Source organism: Oryx dammah, unplaced genomic scaffold (genome assembly GCF_014754425.2).
Source record: "Oryx dammah isolate SB20612 unplaced genomic scaffold, SCBI_Odam_1.1 HiC_scaffold_11227, whole genome shotgun sequence".
In the NCBI taxonomy this organism is placed as follows: domain Eukaryota; kingdom Metazoa; phylum Chordata; class Mammalia; order Artiodactyla; family Bovidae; genus Oryx; species Oryx dammah.
In genome coordinates, this window is record NW_024080620.1 from 2,264,289 (window position 1) to 2,291,778 (window position 27,490).

The window sequence follows — 27,490 nt, forward strand, 5'->3', positions numbered from 1 at the left end:
GAAACTCCAATACTTTGGCCACCTGATGTGAACAGCTGACTCATTTGAAAACACCCTGATGCTGGGAAAGATTGAGGGCAGGAAGATAAGGGGACGACAGGGGATGAGATGGTTGGATGGCATCATCAACTCGATGGATATGGGTTTGGGTGGACTCCAGGAGTTGGTGAATGACAGGGAGGCCTGGTGTGCTGCAGTTCATCCAGTCGCAAAGAGTTGGACACAACTGAGCGACTGAACTGAATTTATGCTGGGAAAGATTGAGGCAGGAGGAGAAGGGTTAGACAGAGGATCGTACGGTTGGATGGTATCACCGACTCAGTGGACATGAGTTTGAGTAAGTTCCGCACATTGGTGATGGACAAGGAGGCCTGGAGTGCTGTGGTCCATGGGGTTGCAAAGAGTTGGACACGTCTGAGCGACTGAACTGAACTGAATTCAATATGTATTTATTGAAGCACAGTTGATTTACAATATTATATTAGTTTTAAGTGTACAAGATAGTGATAGAAATGCAGATGTAGAGAACAGACAGGTGGGCACAGTGGGGGAAAGAAAGGGTGGGATGAGAGTAGCACTGATAGATACACAGTAACGTGTAAAAGAGAGAACTGGTGGGAACTTGCTGTATAGCACAGGGAGCTCAGCTGAGTGCTCTGTGATGACCTAGGTCAGTGGGATGGGAATGGGAGGGAGTGCCAAGATGGAAGGGATATATGTATACATATAGATGATTCACTTTATGTACATAATTGTAAAGCAACTACTTGCACTCAGTCACTTCAGTCATGTCCAACTCTTTGTGACCCCATGGTCTATAGCCCACCAGGTTCCTCTGTCCATGGGGATCCTCCAGGCAAGAGTATTGGAGTGAGTTTCCATTTCCTTCTCCAGGGGATTTTCCCAACCCAGGGATCGAACCCATGTTTCTTATGTCTCCTGAATTGGCAAGCAGATTCTTTACCACTAGATCCACCTGGGAAGCCCAAGATTATACTCCATTTAAAGTTATTACACAGTACATACACATGATGGAATATTACTCAGCTATTAAAAAGAATGCATTTGAATCAGTTCTAATGAGGTGGATGAAACTGGAGCCTATTATACAGAGTGAAGTAAGTCGGAAAGAAAAACACCAATACAATATATTAATGCATATATATGGAATTTAGATAGATGGTAATGACGACCCTATATGCAAGACAGCAAAAGAGACACAGATATAAAGAAGAGACTTTTGGACTCTGTGGGAGAAGGCGAGGGTAGGATGATTTGAGAGAATAGCATTGAAACATGTATATTACCAGATGTGAAATAGATGACCAGTCCAAGTTTGATGTGTGAAACAGGGCACTTAAAGCCGGTGCACTGGGACAAGCAGAGGGATGGGATGGGGAGGGAGGTGGGAGGGGCTTTCGGGATGAGGGACACATGTACACCTGTGGCTGATTCATGTCAATGTATGGCAAAAACTACCACAAAATTCTAAAGTAATTAGCCTTCAATTTAAATAAATAAATTAATTTACAAATAAAGTTATTACAAATCATAGCTATATTTCTCTGCACTGTCCAATATATCCTTGTTCCTTATAATGGTTCAGTTTAAATTCTATTCAAATTAAGGATTCTTGCCATTTATCTGGCACCATATGAGAACTCACGTTGCTCATTAGAAAGGAGAGATCACCAAAATGCCTCCTGAACTGAATGTACTGAAATCCTTGGATAATAAACACCAACATTATGACATGCATTGCTCTCTACTTTCCTTTCAGGTGGATGGCTCATACTCTTTGCCATCATGCTGCGGCTGGTGGCAGCCTGCCCTGCGTCATGTGCGATGTGCACCAGAGATGTAACTCTCTGTCACCAGCTAACCTATACAATCGATAATAAAACCCATCACTCTAAAAATCAGTGTTCAGTGTACTTGGAAAATTTATTATTATGCTCTTCTTTGTACTGACTGATCTCTGGGCTCAGCCTGAAAGAGGTAAACATTTTTAAAGAGTAAGCCTTCTTTAGTAACTATATATTGATAATATTATTTTATTTTCCTGTTAGTTCCTGGTGGTCTCAACCAAAACTATTTTAAGACCTTTAGAGGTAATTGAGATATCTTGCTATCACAAAAGAATACCACCATTTCAGTCAGTTGCACACTTATTGAATAAATGAAAAAAATAGATCACTTTAATTATATTTTGTCCATACTTTGTGCAGATTTGAAACCTACCACAGGGTGAAAAGAATATCAATGAATCAGAAACCTGAACTGCAATTGTTCAGCATTAGTAAGATTAAGTGATGTACCAGCGAAACAGATTATTATCAAAGTGCATCTAATTTTGAAAGTGTAGTCTTTTTTTATTGGTGGTAAATGAGCTGTAGAAATGCTAACAAGATACACTGCCTGTATTCATTACATATTGCTTGCTTAAGTCAACAATTTAATAAGATACCTTATTAACAAATTTGAGGAGAATGTGATTTACATCCTTATATCCAACAAGAGATAAACAAGCTATAAACTCTGCCAATCGAAAAATTTCAGAAACAAATCTAAGATGGAGTAGAAGAAAATGAGTTATTTCATTTCTAAAATCCTGTGACTCCATGAGAATTAAGAAGAAAATGGCATTGTCCTTCCTGACAGGGAAGAGACAGTTTCAAGGCTAGTTGGTCGTACACTGTTTCCAGTCTGTGTAGAAAACACTTTAAAAACACTAAATTCCCATCCGCTCAAATAAATTTCATTATATATATATATTTTTTGATCAGAGATAGCTAATGTCTGTAAGAAACAAATATTGCTCATCTACATCACTGCACCTCTATATCTTCCTTCTCATTTACAGAATGCCACATTTGTGAAGTTAGATTTCATAAACACAGAGAAGTAAATGGATGACTTGTGAGTGGAGCCTGTCTGGTCCTAGGCAAGAAGTAACTGACAGAAACAATAGCTTGCTCCCTCAGAGTCAGAAATCTCTAGGGGACTGAGGATCCTTAAAAAAAAAAAAAAAAAACTCTCTTAGTCCATATCAAAAACAATGATGAAAGGAACAAAATGCCAGCCTGGCCAGAATTAACAGCATTCAAATAATCAGTAATAAATTCTAAAAAACAGCATCCCCCAAACAAAACCCCATGACATAGACTTGCTACTGCTACAGAAATGAGAGCAATTCTTCCAAAAGAAGGCACTGAGGCAATCTTTTGTCTTTTACATTGTTTTTTCCTCTCTTTGTTTCAATGCTATAGTCTGAATTTCATAAGGGAATTATGATTTGCTTCCCCCATGGCTGATTGTTCTAATATCACCTGTAGACCTCCCAGGGACAATGGACTCTTCCATCCTTATGACGCTGTCATTGGCAGTCAAAACAATTTTAGCATGATAAAGATGTGTTACAATAACTCTTGATTACAATACATCTTTATTGAGTTAAAATGCTTTGATTTCTAATGACAGAGCAGTGATAGCTCTGGGGTGATTATGGTGAAGGGATTTAACAGTTGGAAGCCCTGAGTACCACCTGTCATCACTTGATGGACTTCATTGGAGGGGACAGATATTAGACAGGAGGCCAGGATGGCCCAGACTATAATGAGAACCCCACTGACAGATCCTCGGCTTGTCTGGAGAGAATATAGATCCTTACCAAGTTTCCGACTTTTAGCCTGGAGCTAAAAAGCAGAAACCAGTGCTCCTTCTCACTTCCCCCACCCCAACCCACACCTTTATGTTTGAGAAAAAAGGTGATTGGCTTTACTGTATAAATATACACTGCTTGCAGAAAACTGGTTAGGAACTCAGACACAGGTTCAGCTCTTGACTGAATGTCTTGGGTCAGCAGGGCTGGAGTAGGTTGGTACACAGCTTCACAGACAGAAAAGCCTGAGAAGCCACTTTCAAAAAAAAAAAACATTCATGATGATAATCCCAAACAATGAATTAAATTTGACATCTAAAGGAACAGATGGGTTTAGGTTTCTCAAATAAACATGTCACGGTAACAAAGAATATAAAAATCCATCATTCTGATAAAGAGCTGCCTTCCCCTTAAACTGAGAAATCAGAGGATCATTTTCATTTTGTTTATTGTTCTTACCCAGGTGATAAGATTGCTCAGAGGGTATTGATTATCTCTGCTCTCCGCGGTGCTCCCCTCCCACGTGTGTGTACTTGCTTCTAGTCTGTGCTTTTCTTCCCCACAGCAGGCCCTGTGACCACGAGGGTTTTAATCATCACTGATGGATATCTCTCATCTATAGAGTACAAATCTGTCCCTCTTGTTTAAACTCGCCCTGGTCTCTTTGAGCAGAAATGGCATCAAGGATGTTCGGGAAGATGCCTTGCACAGCCTTTCAAAGTTGCGGTCGTTGTTGCTGGGGCACAACCGAATATCCAGCTCTTCGTTCACGGATCACACCTTCAGCAAGCTTCGCAGACTGCTGGCGCTCAGCCACAATGCCCTCCACACCCTGCAAGGGTCTTGGTTCCGAAACACCAGGCGCCTGAACCGGCTCCAGCTGGATGGGAATCAGATCACTAATCTGACGGACAGTTCTTTTGGAGGCACATGTCTCCACAGTCTCAGGCATCTGGATTTACCTAACAATTTTATTTCCTTTATTGGGAAAGATGCCTTCTGGCCCGTGCCTCAACTACAGGAAGTAGACCTTTCTCGAAATAAGTTGGCCCACATGCCGGATGTTTTTACTCCCCTGAAGCAGTTAATCCTTCTGAGTTTAGATAAGAACCAGTGGAGCTGCACTTGTGATCTCTACCCACTTGCCCGATTCTTAAGAAACTACATAAAGTCTGCTCGCACACTCAGAAGTGCCAAGGACCTAAGCTGACAGCTGTCCACCATGGCTGCAGCCGCTACAAACAGCGTACTAAGGCTGTCTGAGACCAACTGTGATTCCAAGGCTGCCAACCTCACTCTGGTTCTAAAGGACAGAAGTACCCTCTTCCCAGGGCAGGATGTGGCCCTGCTGACTGTCCTTGGCTTTGCAGGTATGACAGGGAGAAGTATACCCATCTCTTCTCCATATTCTTGAAATTCACTAAATGATGCCTTTCTCTGGCAACTGGGGAGCCTTTTCAGGGCTTGTAGAAGAGAGACATTGTCAGTAGTGTAGGAAGATGCTAGCTGATTTGGCATAGGTTGCAACAATTTCCTGTTGCAAAGAAACTGTCTAACACAGAGGAAACGGCCTTGCGCCAGAATTCAAGAGCTCTGTGTCGATGTGTGGGCGTGTGCTAAGTCGCTTCAGTCCTGCCTGACTGCGGCCCTGTGGATTATTGCCCGCCAGGCTCCTCTGTCCATGGGATTCTCCAGGCAAGAATACTGGAGTGGGTTGCTATTTCCTCCTCCAGGGGATCATCCCAATCCAGAGATCAAACCGGCATCTCTTACTTCTCCGCATTGACAGACGGGTTCTTTACCACTGGTGCCACCTGGGAAGTCCCAAGAGCTCTGGTCCTGGTATAACTAGCACTGTGATCTTCAGTACTTTGCTGTTCAGACTTTAGTTTTCTTGGGTGTAATGAAGGAATACCCTATATTTCAGTCATCCGTTCACTGATGCATACTGATACATTCATTAAGATATTAGGGGTTTCGAAAAGTCATGAGACCTAGTCTCTTTCTTCAAGGCACTCATATCTGTGAGCCTCTCTGTGGTAGTAAGAATCGGTGGGCTTTACCAAGTACTGCTGCTAAGTCACTTCAGTAGTGTCCGACTCTGTGTGATCCCATAGACCGCAGCCCACCAGGCTCCCCCGTCCCTGGGATTCTCCAGGCAAGAACACTGGAGTGGGTTGCGATTTCCTTCTCCAATGCATAAAAGTGGAAAGTGAAAGTGAAGTCGCTCAGTCGTGTCAGACCCTCAGTGACCCCATGGACTGCAGCCTTCCAGGCTCCTCCGTCCATGGGATTTTCCAAGCAAGAGTACTGGGGTGGGGTGCCAAGGGGGAGGCTATAATGACAATCCGATGTGTCCTGCTTTATAGTGCTTGTATAAGTGATGACTGGGCTTCCCTCCTGGCTCAGTGGTAAAGAATCCACCTGCTAATGCAGGAGATGTAAGTTTGATCCCTGGGTTGGGAAGAGCCCCTGGAGAAGGAAATGGTAACCCACCATGGTATTTTTGCCTGGGAAATCCCATGGACAGAGGAGCCTTGGTGGGCTACAGTCCAAGGGGTCACAAAAGAGTCAGACACGTCTAGGGACTAAACAAAAACAAGTAAGTGATGATTAAGGGCATGACCTCCACAGTTAGATTACCCAGGTTGGAAATTTGGTTCTGCTCTTACTTGCTGTGTGACTTGGGCAAGTTATTTAGCTGCTCTGTGCCTTGGTTTCCACCTATTTGGGGATTTTGAATTTTTTTAAAGATTTCTGTTTCTCTAACTTGTCCATAAACTTGGCCCATTACCACACCCACTCCCAACTGACTAAGGTAAGGATACCATTCAACCCTTTAATTTTTCTATAGTAGTTTTAAATTTTTTAAACTGTTCATCATTACATCTCATTATATATCATTATGATGTAGTGTAATGTTTGTTGTCATTAGTCAAAGACCAAATATGCATGAGATTTGTTGAGTTATCTAGATGTTGGTATGCTTTTAGTGCATGGTAAGATCCTTGGTACTTGGGGGTACCATGGTGATGAAAAGTGTGTGTGTGTGTGTGTGTGTGTGTGTGTTTAGCTCCTAACACTTATACTTTTAATCAGGATAGAGGGAAACCAGCGTCAGGTCTAGACACTGAAACTACCACCAGCAGAAATCAAACTCACTTGAAAGTGAGTTCAGATTCTTTCAGAAAGATGAACTGTTTTAGAAAATGTGTAACCATCCTCAGTAATTTTACGTGCTAAGAAAAAATTTACTACAAAAGGCAAAAACACTAGGGCATCAGAGAATTTTTCCTTAAATGTGTTTCTTAGCACAGAATCCTAGTTCAAGGGGAAAATTAATAGATATTCCAATAAAAATACCAAGAGATGCCTATATAAGCAATAGGTTGTTAGGTTCAAATAGATTTGAGCAATGCTGGATTAAAGTGAAATAGGCTTCTTTACCACAGCATTTCTTATATCTTTCATTTTTCTAATAAACATTATGAGTCTCTAAGAAGAAGACATACTGTGGAGCATTTCTCAGACTTATTTGACCATTAACCTTTTTTTCCCCCCACAGAGGAAATTTTCATTGAACTTGTATTTTGTAGGAGGTTGCTTTGGAAATATTACAATAGGTACACTTTTTAGTATCTCCTAGGTATTTCTGATATATATTTTTAGAAAAGATTTTGCCAAGTTAACAACTCTGCATTAGTGTAGAGATACATAAAAATTCTGGAAGATTCCAAAGGTTTTATCGAAATGATAGGAAGCTAAACATTAGAAATATTATTATATGCCTATTAAGTTATAGCATGTGAAATTACCAGAAAAATGTACCCTTCATTGATTAACTACTACAGATGCTGTTTTAAAGAGAGATTCATCTTTAAGACAACTCTTGACTTTTGATATCAACTTACTCCTTTTAAGGTGTGATCAATAATCTATATCTCTAGATTGTGGGAAGAAGACTTAGAACTAAAATTTGGCCTCTGATTTTATTTTTTTCTTTGACTCTAGATAAATCATCACAATTCCAAAGAATATATAAAATCATATCCTGTGAATTTAAACCAATAAGTGGCTAATTGGTACCTAACCTCTTGACCCTTCCTCTTCTGTGAACTGGAAGAAAAACAAAGAACGCTTTCATGAAGCTGTAACATTTCCAATACTTCGATGAGATTTTTATCATTAATATTGCATTTCTCTAACTCAGAAGGATTGTTAGAACACCTTTTAAACAATAGCAACAATGCCCATGGCAATGAAAATTCAGCCATCTTCTTGACAGCAGGTTCAAACTTCCTACAAGCTTCATTTTCTGCTTTTGCTCTCTGTACTAATAGAAAGTGACCATACCTGAGTGGTAACATGATACAGACATAGCTCTAGCATCAATAGTGGGAGAGTGAGTGGTTCCTTGCTGTTTGGATACAATTACAGAGATACTTTATCCCATAATCAAATTATATGTACTTTCATTTCAATGGTTGAATCATCTGTTTAATAAAATTGAGGTCTTTTCTTTCTTTATTATGGTTTAGTAACTGCATCAGTCATACAAAGTATTCTCTTAATAATTTGTTTGGACTTTTCCCCCTAATAGCTGAGGCTTCTAGGATCTAATAGAACAATACAAAGCCTACTTTTGTAGCACCAGCAATTATAACCACAATAATACATAACAATCACCACTCACTGAATCTCACTATGTCAAAGAACTGTGTTAAACATGTCACATATACTGTCTCACTTTATCTCTGAGTGGTATTAATTATTCCTGTTTGATAGAAGAGAAACAATAAGGCTTAGAGAAGTTAGAAAATGTGCCCAAGAAAAGTATCAGAACAGAGCTTTGAGTCCTAAGCTTTCTTACTCCATGTAAGAAATATAGAGATGTGTCTAAAATTTTATTATTTTCATACTTTTGACATTTAAAAATCAAAACTTTTATTTGGAATAGCCCAGACTCTAAGATCTTGCAATTAAAATGTTCTAACCTAACTTTGACTACTACTTAAAAAAAAATGTTGTGTCTTTATTAGAGATTTTATTATCTCAATATGTTATAACATTCTCCAAGAGTGTATTGTCATCAAATAAATTAAAATGGGGTGCAAAACATTAAGATCTGGTAAGCTACACAAAGGTTAGCAGATTTTTGTTTTGGATTTTTTTTTTTTTTACTAGAAAGTGCTATTTTATTTGGTTAAGCTTCGTCTTTAACAGAAAAAAATGAAACAGCTATGCTTGATAACTTCTCTTTTCTTGAAAGTTTAAAGAGATATCATGACATTTTCACTAAGGTTATCTGCCATAGAGAGAACCAGGCAAAGTGCTATCAAGGAGTCTAGAAAGTTGCTTCTGGACTCATTCACTGCCTTTATCTCCAGAGTCAGGGAACTGAGTTTACAGGGCAAGTGACTTGCTCAAGGTCACACAGCAAGTTATAGATAAAGCTGGATGTAGAACACAGAGCTCCAAACTTAGTCTATACTGACAACATGTTCTCCTGATTACCGTTCTGGAGATTTGCGAGATTAGACCACTCAGTGCTTTTCATTATTAGAATTCATAAACAGAATTCTTTCTGTTTACTTAAAAATATTCAGTAAATATTTCTGGAGCGCCTCCTCTCTGCCAGTTTTGTGGTCACTGGAGATACAATGTCAAACAAGACTGAAAAAGTCCATTTCCTCACAGTGCTTAATTCTAACAGGGGAGGACAGACAGTGAACAAGCAAATGAATAAGTGAACACAAAACTTTTATATTGTTGTAAGTGCTAAGAAAAAAGAATCACTATGTCAGAGGAAGAGCTGGGTGTAACTGAGACTTTGGTTTGAGCATCTAGGTGGCTGAGGATGCCATTTGTCAAGATGAAAAACTGTGAGGCAGAAATAGGTTAGACTCTACACTCGAGTCTGAGAAATACTGCCCTTTCCTATTATATTTAGATGATAAGCTAGCCTAGAAAGAACATGAAATGACAGTACCAGGAATTCTGAGATTAGATGTCAAGGGAGTTCATAGAAGGGGGTGATCTTTGCTTTGCAAGATGAAAAAAAAAAATTGCAAAACTATCAAGAAACCATGAGGTATTGGTTTAGATTTTAAAGGATAAATAAAATTCAAATAAGCAGAGATAGGAGAAAGTATTGTAAGCATGAGTAAGAGAATACACAAAGGCTTAGAAGGACATTTTAAGACTAATGAATTGAAGAGTCTGAAGCATAGTGCTTGAATGTGAAAAATAATTAAAAAAATAAGGCTAGGAAGGAAGGTTACGGCCAAATTAGAGTCTTGAATGCCAAGGAGTTTGACCTTTATACTAATAGAAGCCAATGATGTATTCTGAGGTAGGGGATAAATCTTTAGGGATGATTAAAATATGGCAATAGCTTGTAGAATCTCTTTTTCTTTGGGGGAGGAGGTTATTGTATATGAGAATTTCATGGTATATGCTAAACATTGTCTATTTTTATTAACTATGGGATTAAAAAATGGAAGTTTCATTTCCCTTAGGCAGAAAAGAATTTTAATGTAGGAATTATTTTAATTTGAATGAATCTCAGTCCATCAAAAAACTTTTTCTATCAAACACATTCCAGATGGTATTATTTCTTATAATTTTTAATAGATACAAAGAAAGATCCAAATTGGAAAACAGAACAATGTTGATTAAATAGCCTCTATCTAAACTAATATTTTCCACATGGTGATAGATCGCCCACCCATTTCAATGCCCTCTAAGCCATTAACCTTGGTACTTGTGGATTTCACATTTGACGATTTATGTTTCTTTCTATGATGTTATCTTTTAATAGTCTCTCCATTTGTCACAGGAGCTGTTGGTCTCACTTGCCTAGGTTTAGTTGTATTTAACTGGAAACTTCAACAAGGCAAAGCAAATGAACACACATCAGAAAACCTTCCTTGCAGAACCTTCAATGAATCCCTGTGTGATCATGAGGCAAGAAATTACCACGCTCAGGGATACTGTAACTGCCACTTAACTCAGGAAAACGAGATAAAGGTCATGTCCATTGTGGGGGCTGGAAAGGAAATGCCACTTTCACAGGAAAGCAGCCATCAAGCAGTACATGCCTCTGGCTCCACAGCCCTTGACGGATCATTTAGAAACCTGAAAGGGAAGGGCCATGGGGCAGACAGCACTTTCTTCTGCTTTGGTGGCAGATTGCTGCAGTCAGGATGTTCAGAGCCTTCTGGGAATATGGCAGCTTTTAATGAAGCTGGCTTACTTACGAGATATTGTCCACAGAGAGTTGAAGGGAGGAGGAATCATGAGCCTGGGGAAGGCCAACCTCAAACTCTGCCACAGCATGTAACAAGAACGACAGGTGAGTTATCTTGTTTGAAAAGTCCCATTTGGTTTAAATTTCTTTTGATTTCCTCAAAAGAGTAATGCCATAAAAATCACCATGGCACTAGGTTATTCTTCTCCTAAAGATACTGGACATGCATTTTTGTGTGTATGTATGCACATGTGTGTTTCCAGTGAGGCGTACATGGATGCTTCCAACCCTCAGGAGCTGAGAGTACATCTTGTACCCCTTGGAAAGTGAATTTCATGACCCAACACCTAAATTTTTTTTTTTTAAAGAAGACTTTTCAATAGCAATAGCACTGTTAAGATTTATGGGAGGCTGAGTATTGGCTTCTGTTCCAACATCCGTCGAGCTCTAATGCCAGTTCTGCAGTAAGCAACCTTCCCAGAGCATGACATGTTAGAAGAATGGGCCTTCTAATGCTAGTGATTCATTTCAGGAATGATGTCAAGACACACACTATGCTTGCTGAGCTGTCAGAGATGATAACTTCCCAGTTCAGGGAAAGTCAGGACTTAATTCATTGTCCCATGTTGGGAGCCAAGTGAATCTGGCCGTGACACTACCCGCTGTACATGGGCGATGTCAATATTTAGGTGGAAGCAATGAATTAAATGTCTTCCTTTTTCTCCCTGAATAGTAAGGCAATGCTCTCAGGCTCAGTGGTGAAAACTTTGACAGCCACTCTGTAAAGAGGTTCCTGTCATTTATTTGAATTGGTTTACAAAAAGCAGAGCTTTCTCTCAGAACATGAATGACAGAGGTGCTGCACCAAGAAATTCTTACCATGGGGATCTGGCCCTAAGGATTTAGGGACAATTGGAAATGAATGAAATTGTATGTTGTTTCACATGTGATATAAAGTAGGGTGTAAATTTATGCCACTGTGTCCCCCAGACTTCAGATCTTATCAGTTTTGGGGTCATCATGATTTGATTGAAAAGAAAAATGGCCAAGAAAGGAAACATCTGTCTTAGAGACTCGATCAGATTAGTTTTATTTTATAAAGGAATAAGCACTTAACCTTTCCATAAAATCATACCTTAGGCAGATGTTTCATTTTAGCTTTGTCAAGAGCCTTCGCATCCCTGTGGGAAACTCCTATTCTGAAGGGAATGTGGCCTCTTAACCATTTAAAACCCAGTCTTTTGTTTCACACAGAGCAAACTGATTTGTCAAATCAACACAATCACTTTAAGAAAGACTTGAAATTCTACATGCCAGGCATTGTACTGCATCCAGAAAAAGAGAAAAACAGTCAAGACCACACCCACTCTCAAGAAGTCTGTAAGAGGCAATGTCACTCTGATTAGGCCTTCTAAGTCAGAAACACAGAATTACAGTATTTCAGGGGTAGAGGAGACTTTGGAGATGATCTGGTCCAAAAGCTTTTAATATTTATCTTTGAGCCACGGAGCTGTCTTAGAATATGATAAAGGCTAGAAATTCTCTCCCTAGAATAATTTTATAACTGCAAAAGTTCCCTTCTAGTCTAATCTCCTGATATTCAGTGAGTTAATGACTTCTCCAAGGTCATTCTGAATGTTGAAGGCAGATCTTAGATTAGAATTGGATGCAAGCTGGGGCTATTTCACCTGTTTCTTTCTATTGCTCCAAGAAATACTTCTTTGGATAAAACAATTTCACAGACCAAGAGAAAGAATACTGATAAGACATAGTTTTAAACTTAATATGCATTGTGGAAGAGGATAGGGTTTAGCATCAGATAGATCTGGGTCAAACTCTGCCCATATCATTTAGCTGACACGTGACTGGGGGAGAATATTCAACTTCTCTAAACTTGTTTCTTTCTCTGTAAATGTGATAGGATAATACGACTTATCCAATGGATCAGGTCTCTTAAATGAAATAATGAATGTACACTATTTTGTACAATGCCGACCTCTTAGTACATGCTCAATTAATGGTGAACTATTACTATTATTTTTGTTGTTAACATTATTTAACATGGTTCATTAATATTATATTAATGCAAACCATTTAAAAGTCTTCAACATAGACCAGGCCACAGTCCAAAACACATTCATTTAACAATTATTTAATGAATACACTATTAAGTGAAGTAAAATAGATATGGACTCCACACGAATGGAGCCAGTAATATATGTATATCTGTTGCTGCTGAGGTTATTATCTGCTTGAAACCTGTTACTCAATATTGTATTATGTTCTTCTTAATGATTTAGTTCCAAGTGGTAAATGAGTTAAGAAAAAGTTACTATAGCTATTTGGAAAGAATTTAAACATTATTCATATTTAAAGCTCACCTAACTGACAACTAATCTAAAGATTTACAACTATGAATATTTTAATTTCTAATTCCACAACTTTTACATCAGCATCAATCACAACCAATTAAAATGTGTCCATAAAGAGTGTCATTGCAAACACACCAAACTGCCCTTAAGTATTTGGCTAAAATATTAAGGAAATATTCAAGAATTGCCATAATTGGAGGAGTCCTTTTTGTACCTTTCATAAAGTTTCTAAGCATCTGTTTGGTTGGGGTAATAAAACTATGCTCAGTGCTAAATTCCTGCATTTATTGTTCAGCAGATATCAGCAGTGACACATTTAGTAGAAGATATGCAACATCGGCTTCAGCCTTGGCAAGAGAAAGTCTTGAAAAGCATTTAACAAATGAATCATGGCAGCCTCCAATGGAAAAAGGAGACAATGGCTTACAACCTCACAGGCAGAGACATTTTATTACAGGCTCATCATCCAAGGCTTGTGAGCCCAAGGAACACTCTGTACAAAGGATCTTGCAAAAACACAGATCAAAATATGATGATCCTTGTAGACTGTTAACACAGAGCAGTCCTCGGTATTTTCAGCCAAACAATTCTCTTATCTGTAAATATGTGCCCTGTGATCAGTTTCAAGATTACATGAAAGAAAAGAAGCCAAATCATCGAAAACATTCAAAGCCTAAGAAAGAGCAAATCCAAATTAACAGAGCAATAGAAAAATTCCTCATGAGTGAGAACAACATGGAGTTATCAGGGTTATCATCAAAAATCAAGAAAACATATTCCCCTAAGAGGGTTAGCTTCCATCATCCTGATTTAATAGAAAAAAATAGTTTGGTGATGTCATCCAAAACATCAAGCCACTGGAAAGAGCAGAAAAATGAAAGTAACCTGACCAACTTGGATCTCAAAAAATGTAGCAACCCTCGTGAGAGAAACAAAGGAGGAAAGGGACTTACTGATCCACAGATTCTGAAAAAGAAGAGAACCAATCCAGCTGACTTCAAAGGGAAAATTAAAGGACAAAATTTAAGGATAAAATTAAATGTAAGCCCTTTTAGAAAAGTCAGAGTCCATCCAGAAAACTCCTTGCCAGATCTCTCAAAGCAACTCAAACGAGCATCATTACCTCCTGATAAATTCTCCACAGCTTCTGAGAAAGAAGCCAGAGTAAACCTTGAGCCCTCTGCAGATTTTCAGCAACAGTCAGAGGTTAACAACTATGTTAAATTCACTGCAAAGAGGCTGCCTCTCAAACATGCCCCCAAGCAGACCCCATATTACAGAAAAAACATGAAAAAGCCTTCTCTGCTCAGTATTAACGACTTGTCTGTGGCCAACCAGAGCTCTATGGAAGGCACCTGTCACCCTACTGGTCATATTCCTGATGGAGACCCATCAACACTGACTCAGCCCACACCCACTGTTGCTGAACACGGGCATTCACACTCCTCCTTCTCAACTGAGCACGTGGGAGGTACAGCTTGCATCATAATGGGCATCCCAAGTTATTTACCAGCAGCTTTGGAAAACATAGGAAGGGATGTTTTACCATCCCACCATTCTAGGGGGGCTGCTGACCAAGGGGCAACAGAGCGCACTGAACACATGGAGCAGGACAAATTGAAGACCAGTGAGCTAAGCCAGGTTTCTGTGTCCCTAGGGAATCAAATCTGCAGGACTGACACCTACGAGGAACATACTTTACATCAAAAGCAAACCTTAAAACATACAGAGCAACTCTCAAGTCACGAACAACTTGGAAATGAAAAAACATTAATGACAAAACCCAAAATATCACATCCAATTGTGGAAAGCTGTGTTATGGATGAGGGAAATGATGTAGAAACAAAACTTCCTAAAACAGAAACTTTTGATTGCTCTCCTGTTCCCCAGACACAATCCAAGGGCAACTTAACATTTATGAAGACAAATTTTATTCCACACCAAAATAGAATAGCGCTTCCCAAGGATATCAGTACCTCTCTGAGTACTCAAGCCATCTGGCCTCTAACCAATAGTAGTGAAAAAGAAATTGACAGCATAAATGCATTGCCCAGAGATGACGGAGCTGAAGCACTGGAGATAAAAATAGTAGGGAAAGATGAGAAAAAAAGGCTCGATGAAAGCACGGCAAATTCTAGTATGTTAAGTAGGGCCACACAGATGACCTTAAATGGCACCAGAGAAGAAAAGCAACACACTTGGGAAAATGGAAAAAGTGAAAAACATGTATTATTTGAATCAAATTCTGTTCAGGCAACTAAAGATTTAAGAATGATGAGTTCCCATGAAACCCAAAATAGACTACCTTGTAGTGAAATAGATCTTAAAATTAACAGTAATATGCATTATTTGGAAGAAGTTCAAAATATTCAACCAGATAAAGACAATAGTGCACATGAAGAAGGTGCAATGACAGGGGAGACATTACCAGAGTTAAAAGACATTAGTTTTGAGGCAGAAAATGAGGTGCCTCTAATTCCTCGAAGAATAAATGAAGCTGAAAACTCTGCTCCGAAACCCACACTGTATCCACCAGCTGCTGAATATGTTAATTCATCACCTTTAGAGGCAGAACAAAGTGAACAAAATAACTCAAATAATAATCCTTTTCTACTTCAGCTTTCTTAAAAAAGACACACAAACACCCTCTAGCCTTTGCATGCATTTCAAATGCATTATTTTGAAGGAAGAATCCTCAGTGACTCTTTGTTATCAATAAAATAAAAGTACATAGTTGAGTATAACACAAAAATCAAAGACAGAGCCATAAGATATGTTTGACACAATTAATTGAGTTTGCTTCTCTAAGGAATGGGAAAATGGGAAAGAAGAATTGGGCCTCATCCTGGAAAAGAAAGCAAACATTAAAAAAAAAAAAAGCCTTAAGCAAATGAAAGATTAAAAAGGAAAAAGTGCTTGAGCAGATTTACACTTGATGATTATTTTATGGAAATTACTATACACATCTCAATTAGTGGTATTACAATATTGCTTTCTACACAGATGATTATATATTCATATTTGTGCCTGATCTGTTTTCCTAATTATGGTATGAAAATAAAAATTGAGCTTTGTTAACTGTAGTCTAGCTGATATGCATATTGGCATGTTTCAACCATTTGCAACTGTTCTGTTAACAATTATGCTAGGTCCTAAGTAGAAGTCTTTAAAACCTGTTATTTCTCAAAGGGAAAAACATTACAGATTTCCAGAGGTAGTAGGCCATTTATGTAAAATCTGTTAAATCCTATAAATCCACTAGGTGGAGATCTCGACTTCAATCATTTTAGAACAAATGCGGCTTCAAAATCAACACAATAGCTTCAGAACAAAAGGCATCTTAACAGGCTTTATTGCCAGTTGTTATTAACTTAAGATTTTGAAAACTAAATAACCCATTAGCATGTAAGCTTTCAAGGCCTGAGCTCTTGAATTTAGCATGTCACTACTGTTTGGTGTGTGTATTCCTCCTTGCGCACAGGGATTAAATGTCTTCATAAATATTAGGTTTCAAGCAATGGTAGAATAAGCATTTCTTATTCAAAGCCACACTTATTTGAAAGCTAGAGATATACTCAATTTTATTAGTGATATCCTAGTAAAATGTTGAAACCATATCTTCATGGTATAGAATAATATAATATTTCACATTTCCTAGTGGGAAAAACAGGTTGCAAAGACAACTTTCTTTTCGCTATCTCCATATATGTCTCTGTATCCTTGTAATCTACATGTGGCAATATTATAAAGCTTAAAAGCTTTTAGAACAATGTAAATATTGCTTAGAAGGCCACCTGTCTCCCGTTTTCTTTCCTATTCAGAATTGCTAGATAATGACAAACTTCTTATTTTGAAAAGTCCCTAAACTTATTCTTTCTCTTTCTTTCCCATTTTTCCTGGGTTTCAGAATTTTCTTGCCTTTCATTCCTACTCCTCTCCCCTCTCTGCTTGAGCTCATCTCCTATGCCATCTGTCTGCCTCGCCTGATCCCACTTCATTTTGTCAAGTACCTTGAAGGTGAGAAGTTTGCACCTACGCAAACCCCTTGCACAGTAAGTTTACTGTATTCTAATTCCTGAGCTTCTCTGGTGGCTGAGTGGTAAAGAATTTGCCTGCTAATGTAGGAGACATGGGTTCAACCCCTGGGTCAGGAAGATCCCCTGGAGAAGGAAATGACAACCCACTACGGTATTCTTGCTTGCGAAATCCATGGACAGAGCAGCCTGGTGGGCAACAGTCCATGGGATAGCAAAAGGGCTGGACACAGCTTAGCAACTGAACAATTCTAATTGCCAGCTCTCTCAGTTTTGTAGAGCTGGTTACACTTTTTCTCTGTAGCTATCTTTCTTTTTCCTTTTCCCACTTTTAAAAACACCTTCATCTTACTGCAGACCCCTTAACTTTGTTCTCTTGTCACTGCCAATAATGCCCCTGATACATAAGGGCCTAACTCTGGTCACTAGCTTTCACTCAGAGGGCAGGGATGATGGTTTTCCTGGATTCTTTCTTCTCATCCATTTCCTAAATCCAGTCTTTTACCTCCTTCTGTTTCCTTTGAAGAAGTTCTCGGATTTAGCCCTGCTCCTGAATCCCCATGGTAACCATTGTTGTCTTTGTGTTGTAATCAACTGGATTACTACTGCAATGGCAGCCCGGTCAGAGGCTCTGACTTCAGTGTCTTTGGCTTCTGTTTCAGCCCACTAGTAGTCCTCTGCCTTTATTAGGAGCAAATCACCTGCGGTACATGCAAAGTTGCAGGCTCCATCCCAGAGATTCTGATTCAGTAGATTTAGAATAGGGTCCCAGAATCTTCATTTTGACAAACATTTCAGGGTAATCTGGAGCATGTAATATATAGCCTACACTAAGAAACAATGCTTAGCTATTCCAGTGCACACTATGAGATAATTCAGTGACTGCCTCACCATAGGAACTACGTACAATTCTCTAAGTGAACAAATCTTTCATACTAAACGCCAGTGAACTTTCCAGAGAATGAACTTTTGTCATATCTTTCACTACTTTAGGGAAAAAATATAATTGTCTAAAATTTCATGTCCAAATTCTCTATTCTGGTTTCCAAAGCTTTCCAAAATCTGATCCCATCTAATAATCGGAACATTTTCCCCCTTCTCACTGTTTTCCAACAAGCATCCTCTATCTCTGATAGGCTAATGTTTTCATTGTCCTCTTCTTTTGTTAAATATTTATTTATTTGGCTGTTTGAGTGTCAGCTGTGGCATGTGAGATCTTTGTTGTGTCAGGCAGGATTTTTCTTTGCAGTCCATGGACTTTCTAGCTGTGGCATGCAGGTTCCAGAGTACACGGCCTTTAGTAGTTGTCGCACGAGGTCTTCAGTTCCTTCACAGCATGTGGGACCCTAGTTCCCTGACTAGGGATCAAACCTATGATCCCTGAATTGCAAGGCAGATTCTCAACCACTGGACCACCAGGAAGTCCCATGCACTCTTCTGCCTTTATGGCCTTGGCTACGAAGACATGCACAGGAGACAATAATGTGCTTCAAATTTAAGGAATGAAGCAAAGTCAGACATAAAAGAAAGAGTGAGAAGTGAAGCTGATAACCTAGCAAGCACTGACCAGGCAGTGTGATGTTAGTGTCTTAGATCTAAAGATGAATTTGTTTCAAATTAGGGTCTGGATCAGTCCCTTAGTAGCTATTAATACAATGTTCCAGCGAATAATACGCCTCTTGTGTGTCTTTTCTCACAAAGAATTTGCCTTCGCTCTTTGTTCCCTACTTGCTGGAACTTCTTTAGCACTCATTCTCATCTCATTTATTCCTGATTTCCTTCATTTTTGCTTGTAACTATAAAACCATAAATGCATATATGATATTAATCTCCATATGACTGCTTAGGCTTTTGAATGCTATGAAGAGCACATCTCCATTGAATCTCCTCACCCATTCCTGAGGCTGTATTCAGTAGAGATTCAATAAATAATTATTTAAGGGAAGAGTGAAAACTAGCCCACTGTTTCCTTTCTTCTCACCACTTAGCTTGCTGACCAGCTGAAGACCTTACTGGGCAATGCAATGATGACTGAGGCATGTCACATACAGAGCCAGCTCAAATTTAGACTGCTGAGATGGATACCACAGCCAAGCCAGGAGCCCCCCGACTGAGTGACTGAGAAGCCCAGACTTTGCCAGCCAGTCCGAGACTTGGCCTTTCCTACTATACTTTCTCTCCATCCTCCTCTAGAAGAACCACATCCCCAGACCCCAGAGTTTGTACTGCCCCCTGCTTAGCAGTTAAGAGTCTTCTACTAAGCACTCAATTTTTGGCCTCTTAGTATTTTTATTTTTAATCTTTAATAGTATTTTCCTTTGGTCCTGTTCTGGTTTCTCTTTCTCATTTTCCAAACTGTTACTTGGGCACCTATCCTACCCACCAAAAAAACAAGAAACCTGCGTACTGCGACTAGAGAAAAGCCAGTGTATCAAGGAAGAGCCAGTGTATCAAGGAAGGCCCAGCACAGCCAGAAAATTTAAAAAATAAAATTAAAAAGAAACAAAACAACCACTGGTCATGCAGTCTGCTTACAGGCCTGCCTCATGGTGAAAGGCCCACACAAATCCATCTTGAGCCAAACTTCTTTCTTAAAAAAATGACTAAGTGTGGCTCAAGCGTAGTTAATAAAATTGCAGCTGAGATGAGACTGAGTCATCTGTCATACCCTGGTCTCTCTTTTACTAATCAGTTGTGAGAAACATTTCAGAACCAGAGAGCAGCAGCAAAGAAATATGAGATGCTCAGACTTCTCGAGGCAATTAGCGACTAAAGAGCAGAAGGCAAATCAGTCTTTCTGCCTTGACAGCCTTAAAATACACACGGAACGTAGACTTTGGAGCTACACTATTGGTGACAGATTTTGACCATAACACATTTGCTAAGAGGAAATAAAAATTACTCACTTCAGGACACGCATTCCATCCTCGCATAAGCAGAGATGCTATGGGCTTTGGGATGGAATAGCCGATGGGAGGTCGGATGTGGTGGTAAGCCATGTCTGCTGCCGCAGCCGCTGCAAACCAAATGGTCATGTCAGTTTTGAAATTCACATATTTATTGCAAGAAACATATGAACAGACAACAAAGAAATCATTAAAAATCAATCTGTGCAACATCAGCAGAGATTCAAAGAGGGCTCTGTGATGTTTTTTTAAATGCTTAAGCAACATAGTGGATAAATTGCTTCTGTAAGTTTGTGATTGTTCATTCTTTCAGTTATTCACTCAACAAATGGGGAGCAGAAGGGGTTTATACAGGAACAAAGAAACAAAGGAGCATACAAGCAGCAAGTAGTATTGGGTATGTACATGATGTTTCAGGAAGTAAAGACTGAAAGGCAGATCGGACCAGGCTATACGATGCCATAAATCCCAGGCTAAAGCACTTATATTACACATAGTAAGACGAGGTACCACTGATGTTTGCACCCCTGAGAGCACTTGTATCATTTGGGCAAAATAGGCTATTTTTTAAAGCTTAAATCTGGTTACTGGTTACAAGAACGTTGGCATTTTAATTTTTAATACTTATAAAGTAGTTATTATTTGCTAAACTCAGATACTCCAATCCATCATTTTAGCTAATACTGCTCATTGATTGAACTCCCTAGTGTTGCCTGCTTGCTTAGATTTCTGAATATTGCTCATCACAAAGTCCCCATCACTGTTTTGTGATTCTTGGGACTTCTTTGTAGATTCCTGATTGCTGATTATTTTTTCTGTTGTACAATCAGTGATTTCTGTACTCCTTTGGAAATGAAACTTATAGTTACTTTTATTAAACACTTTTTATATAAAGTATCATAGTAGATACGTACATAAATTATTTCAATCCTTTAAAACTATGCATGAAAGGTAGGTGTTACTGTTACATGTGTTTGTGTGAGTGTATATATGTGTATGTATATTGCATGTATGGAGAAGGCGATGGCACCCCACTCCAGTACTCTTGCCTGGAAAATCCCATGGACGGAGGAGCCTGGTAGGCTGCAGTCCATGGGGTCACTAGGAGTCGGACACGACTGAGCGACTTCACTTTCACTTTTCACTTTCATGCATTGGAAAAGGAAATGGCAACCCACTCCAGTGTTCTTTTCTGGAGAATCCCAGGGACGGGGGAGCCTGGTGGGCTGGCGTCTCTGGGGTCACACAGAGTTGGACACGACTGAAGTGACTTAGCAGCAAGCAGCAGCAGTACTGCATGTGTGTGTGTGGGGTGTATATGGGTAGTTTTTAATTTATAAAAATTTTTACTATAACCAGTAGTTAGCACAGCCTCTTTTTTCCCCCAGATTTCATGCTCTCTTCAGCCACTTCACATTGAAAGTACTTCGTAAACAACACATGAAGCTCTTTTATTCCTCTGAAAAATTGCTCTGCACCCATGGGAGGCCAAAGTTCCAGGACACTGCTTCCTGTGTTCTAATGATGTCACAAGCATCTGTCTCTATCTTAATGACTTTTGAGATATGATCCACAACCACTACCTGTCTTTTACCAAAGTTTACTCAAATTAAATTCTGTGTATGGATCTATATCCAGCAGATATAATGCAATTATATGCAATGTTGCTTAACATTTTGCTTTATGGATCATTCAGAATTACTACATAATTTCCCAAAATGTAAAATTAATACTTGTTTTTCATACAAGTTTAGAAAATTAAAATAATTAGATTATAATCTTATTATTCAGAGGAAACAATTGTTAAAGTATCTTGAGCATTTCTTATATATTCTTCATATCATTGAGCTCATGTCCAATATAAAATTATGGAATATTTTTTCTCCTAAATTAAATATAAGCATTTTCTCATGCTATTAAAATTCTATGTTAACATATTTTTAATGACTGCATTTAATGTGATTTACCTAATTATTTCTCAGTTTTAGGTTGTTCAAATTGGGGTGTAAACACTTCAAAGAATATGTTTTACAGTATAAATTTCCCAATTTCATAGATCATTTTTGAGGTATTTTGAGGAGTGAATTTGTATGTCAAAGGCTGTAACCACTTTAGAGACTTTTGATACATACTAATGAACACTTTTCCCAAACAGTTGTAATAGTTTATGCTCTCAATAAGAAGTGTGTGAGAGCATTGTCATTATACCTGCATCAGAGTTAGGTTTTCTCATTTTATAACAGATTTTGCTAATATGAGAGGTAAATATACCCCAGGTGGCACAGTGGTAAAGAATCCACCTGCCAATGCAGGAGATGCAAGAGACACAGGTTCGATCCCTGAGTTGGGAAGATCTCCTGGAGTGAGGAATGGCAACCCACTCCAGTGTTCTTGCCTGAAAAATTCCAAGGACAGGAGACTGGCAGGCTACGGTGCATGGGGTTGCAAAGAGCCAGACATGACTGAGTGACTGGCATGCACACACACACACACATATCTGCTCATTTGTTGCTGTTTAAATTGTTCTTTCATAAGTAGTTAGGCTTAATATTTATTGATTAGTTATTTGTGTTTGAAGTCTTAAGTTCATTCCCTTTGCCCACCTGGAACTTCAATATTTCCTTCCAATAGCCATCTAACTGTACAGTGGTTCCAGGCCTAGGGAAGAGTCAGCAATTTCATTCCTGCTTTTGTCTTCAATGCCCTTTGTAATATATTTATTACATTTTCAATCCATTTCTGGCCACTATCAAGTAAACTTACAGTTGCTGATACTAAGAAAACAAAGAAACAAAAGACTCCTTATAACATATTTAGCAAATTTAAAAACATGACATAAAATATGTCTTTTGTGTCACAGAAAACTAGGCTTTTTAGATTCCTCCAGAGGCTACTCTTGACTATTTCTCATTCATTTTAGAATGATCTAAATAAATAAGCAAATAAACTGATGCTTAATGATCACTGGTCTTCTAACCCTGCTTTTTCACCTTATGATCATTTGGATATTGTTGAGCTGGTGCAGCTATAAGCACGCAAACCAGTGTAGTGAACACATTTAAACTAATTATACATCTCCTAATGGGTGGGGAGGGACTATTCATAAAGTGAGTTAAACTCAGATGCAGGTGCCAAACGTCTCCTCTGAAACTCTTTTAGTCTCTGATAGCAAGTATATAAAGTTACTTGTTTGCTTCTTGGCACTGTGTCTGAAAAATCAGTTTAAGATGAATGATATTTAATTCTTCATTATTCAAAGTGGATTCTGCAAGGCCTTGGCATCTCCTTCTCCCTTTTGCTTTATGCATTGTTGGCAGTGATACTACTCATTAGCACCTCTGCCAGAAAATGGGCAATGCAACGTGAGGGTCATTGAATTGAAATTTGTCACCTTTGAGATTGCGTTGCTTTGTCAGTCTTGCCTAAGTGGCCATGCTACACTAGCAGCCGAGAACTTTCTGGTATTCCAGATTCAGGAAAGAGAACTGTCAGCCCATTAATCAAATTTTTTACCTTGATTGCTACATAAAATATGTGAAATGACTTACGTAAACATTGGTTTCCACTTTCACAACTGAAACTTTGCTATTAAAAGAGAATAAAGATACACTTGAAAATCAATAACTTTTTATTGAGTGCCTTTTATTTCTTCAGTACTACTCTGATATAGTTATCAATAGATTGGCAAATTTATAATCTAGATTCTAGAGTAGGACTGTCCAATAGAACTTTCTGCAATGATGAAAATGTTCTTCTGTCCTGCTCAATATATGTCTATTAAGAACTTAAAATGTGGCTAGTGTGACTGAGAATCTTTTTAATTTTACTTGGTTTCTATTATTTTAAATTTAAATAGCCATGTATGTCTCGTGATTTCCATACTGTACAGCACAATTCTAGAGCACACTTCCCATTATCCTGAATGAGACAAATTAAACACAAATTTGTGAGTCAACCTCAGGTGTCTGCATAACCACAGTTTGATTTGTGGATTCAAGTTCTTTGTTACCAAGAAAAGAAAAGATATGAAAGGAGATTGTGAATGTTGTCTCTCAAAAGAGGCTAGTTACAGAAGAAGCATTCAATACAACATGCGTTAACCTTCATTCATTTATTCAACATGTATTGCACATTCTATGTGAGTGATGACAGGCAGAAGAAAATGAAGTGCTATGATTTTCAAAGAATTACTAAATGAATAATAATGAATTACTGTAATTTTCACTGATTTAATAGTTCAACCATAAGTTCCGAAATGTGACTCTTTTTGCCTATGATTCCTTTTTTCCCTATCCTCTTTCCCTGCATTACATCTACTGTCCTTTAGGTCTTAGCTTTGATAAACTCTCTCTGGGTCCCTTCCTATGGACTCCCATAGCACTCTATACTATAATAGCAATTACTTAACTTAATTGCCTAGTTACTTGCTTGTCTCTACAAATAGATCACAAGCTTCTTGAGGTCAGGACTGTGTCTTTTCACCATTGTCTCCTGTGCACAATGATTAGCATTTAGCAGGCATTCAATAGATAGGTAATGATAAGTCAACAAATGTGTTAGTTCAAAATATGATTTCATTGGAAAAAATATAGATCATGGTATATAAGACTCACTACACATCTATTCTACAAGTGAATGAAGATGATGGATTAATGCCAATTAATATGTTGCTCATTATTATGTTTTTAGGACAGAGCATAATGCTTAGCTATCAAGAAATGTAGAATGAATACTAGGTTTTGTTTGATCTGAAATTAAAACATACTTAAATTATTGATATCAACCCACTCCAGTATTCTTGCCTGGAGAATCCCATGGACAGCACAGCCTGGCAGGCCACAATCCATAGGGTTGCAGAGTCAGACACGACTGAAGGGACTTAGCAGCAGCAGCAGCAGGATATCTGGAGGGCAAATTTTCAGTCTGGCTTTGCTTTTAATTCTCTGGGAGATCCCAATTAAGCGTTTGCCTCTGTGAGTATTAATTTCTCTAACTGTAAGATGAAGCAGGGAGGGCACACTGTAATGGTGACAAGCATGGGTTTGAGGGGCAAGAAGCCATGAATTTAAGTCTTGACCATACCTGTTGGTAGCAGATGATATTGAGCATGCATCTTATCCTGATAGAACCTGATTTGTGGGTTACAGTTAGAATTAAATAAAAGAAAGTCTACGTAGAGCATGTCACATTGTTGACTCTCAACAAACGTTGGTGGTTGTTGTTGCTATAATCATACCTACAGATCCAAGGCCCCTACTGCTTCCTTTATTCTGAGCCCAGAGAACCAGATATCAAAAAATATTATATATTTTCTAGTCTCTTTAGACCCCAACACATTGCATTGAGTTACTGCAAATCACAAGGCTAAAAACCACCTCCTCTGTCATCAGCCCCATTTCATAACATGACATAGCCATTGTGGAGAGGATGACTATGCAGTAACCCATGATGAACTTAATTAGCTTTACGCTGTTTATGTAAAGCTAATTCTGATTACTAGATTCTGAATTCCTCAAGGAACCTATCACTTCCTGTCTTATGTTTTATAGAAGTAAAAGAGAGAGCAACAAAGTACAATATTTTGTTTGTAAGTTTTGACTAAGATAAAATTGCCAGAATTTTTTTTCTGGTTTGTGTGTATATGTGTTATAAAAAACACAATTGATTCTACTTCATTGTTTTTAATGGGTAGGGATGTGGTGAAACAAAGAAAAGGCAGTCTACCATCCCAGCAAGAGCTAAGACACATTCTTTGTTAAACTGACACTTTTCAGTGATGTATCACCAGAGCATACAGCATCTGAGAGAGACCATGAGATTGCAATCTTGAGATTGTACTAAGAATGGCTTAATTTTTTAAACCACATCCCATTCTCATTACAGGCTGTCAGAAGAATAGATTAATTTGCACCATTGTCTGTTCTCATTGCAATCTTTGTCAGTGTAATGAAGTATTGGAATGTTAATATCAGCTATATTCATAGAAATATCACCATCCATTGGACCGATTTGATCTTTCCTGTGATCTGTGTAGTGACTGGCTGGCATTACTCTTCTGAGTGATAAACTGATAGGATTAGCACAGCAAACATAGGACTTCAGAACTTTAGTTCACTCCTATTTTCCTATCACTGCCAAAGCACTGTCCACATCTGCAATGTGCTTCTGCCCTTTGAGGTTATTCGGCATCATGCCTTTTAGGATCCCAATCATATATGGAGCAGCAGCAGCAGCATATATGGAGCAGAACATAGTCATCTAATATTAAGCAAGGGTATAAAAAGCAAATGGCTACAAATATATGAGATCCGTGATATAACTGGGTCTCTAATTTATATTATTCATATTTTTTAAAACCACATGTGACACATAAAAAGTTTGCAAGCCATATTTAGCTACTGGACTGTAGGTTTGCGACTCTGACTTAAAGCCTCAGTATGAAGTTTCACCAAAATTTGGCTAAATTGGATAAATTGTTAGTTGTTCTTAATTTGCTGCCATATCCCAAACTTAGTTAACAGTCTGGCATTAAGGAATCCCAGGACACTGAGTTGAATCTCCTTGTGAACCAGATGGCAGTATACATGGCAACAAAAGGAAAATAAGAAGCTATTTTCTCTGGCTCCAAACTATAATCCAAAGATGACCTGCAGAATTGAGTACCTGGTTATAAGGGAATGGGACTGGATAAAATATGGACTGATGAATTAATTCATCCCAGACTTCTTTCAGTTCAGTTCAGTTGCTCAGTCGTGTCCGACTCTTTGCGACCCCATGAATCGCAGCATGCCAGGCCTCCCTGTCCATCACCATCTCTCGGAGTTCACTCAGACTCACGTCCATCGAGTCTGTGATGCCATCCAGCCATCTCATCCTTGGTCGTCCCCTTCTCCTCCTGCCCCTAATCCCTCCCAGCATCACAGTCTTTTCCAATGAGTCAACTCTTCGCATGAGGTGGCCAAAGTACTGGAGTTTCAGCTTTAGCATCATTCCTTCCAAAGAAATCCCAGGGCTGATCTCCTTCAGAATGGACTGGTTGGACCTCCTTGCAGTCCAAGGGACTCTCAAGAGTCTTCTCCAACACCACAGTTCAAAAGCATCAATTCTTCGGCGCTCAGCCTTCTTCAAAGTCCAACTCTCACATCCATACATGACCACTGGAAAAATCATAGCCTTGACTAGACGGACCTTAGTCGGCAAAGTAATGTCTCTGCTTTTGAATATGCTATCTAGGTTGGTCATAACTTTTCTTCTCCTTTAGTTTTCAT

At 38.7% G+C, this 27,490-nt stretch overlaps 2 protein-coding genes across 2 annotated transcripts in view; one reads left to right on the plus strand and one right to left on the minus strand.

The window, feature by feature from the left end:
- LOC120861099 (serine/threonine-protein kinase TNNI3K-like) overlaps positions 1 to 27,490 on the minus strand; it is a 329,844-nt gene that overhangs the window by 74,201 nt on the left and 228,153 nt on the right. The window contains exon 21 of the mRNA XM_040236762.1: positions 20,223 to 20,332. Coding sequence (XP_040092696.1) covers positions 20,223 to 20,332 — 110 coding nt within the window. The remainder of the gene's footprint in view (positions 1 to 20,222; positions 20,333 to 27,490) is intronic.
- On the plus strand, positions 1,807 to 16,204 carry LOC120861096 (leucine-rich repeat-containing protein 53-like). Its single transcript, XM_040236758.1, is given in 5 exon segments — positions 1,807 to 1,892; positions 4,225 to 4,284; positions 4,286 to 5,031; positions 10,500 to 11,015; positions 13,581 to 16,204. Coding segments are annotated over 5 exon segments (3,738 nt in total). The 3' UTR covers positions 15,911 to 16,204.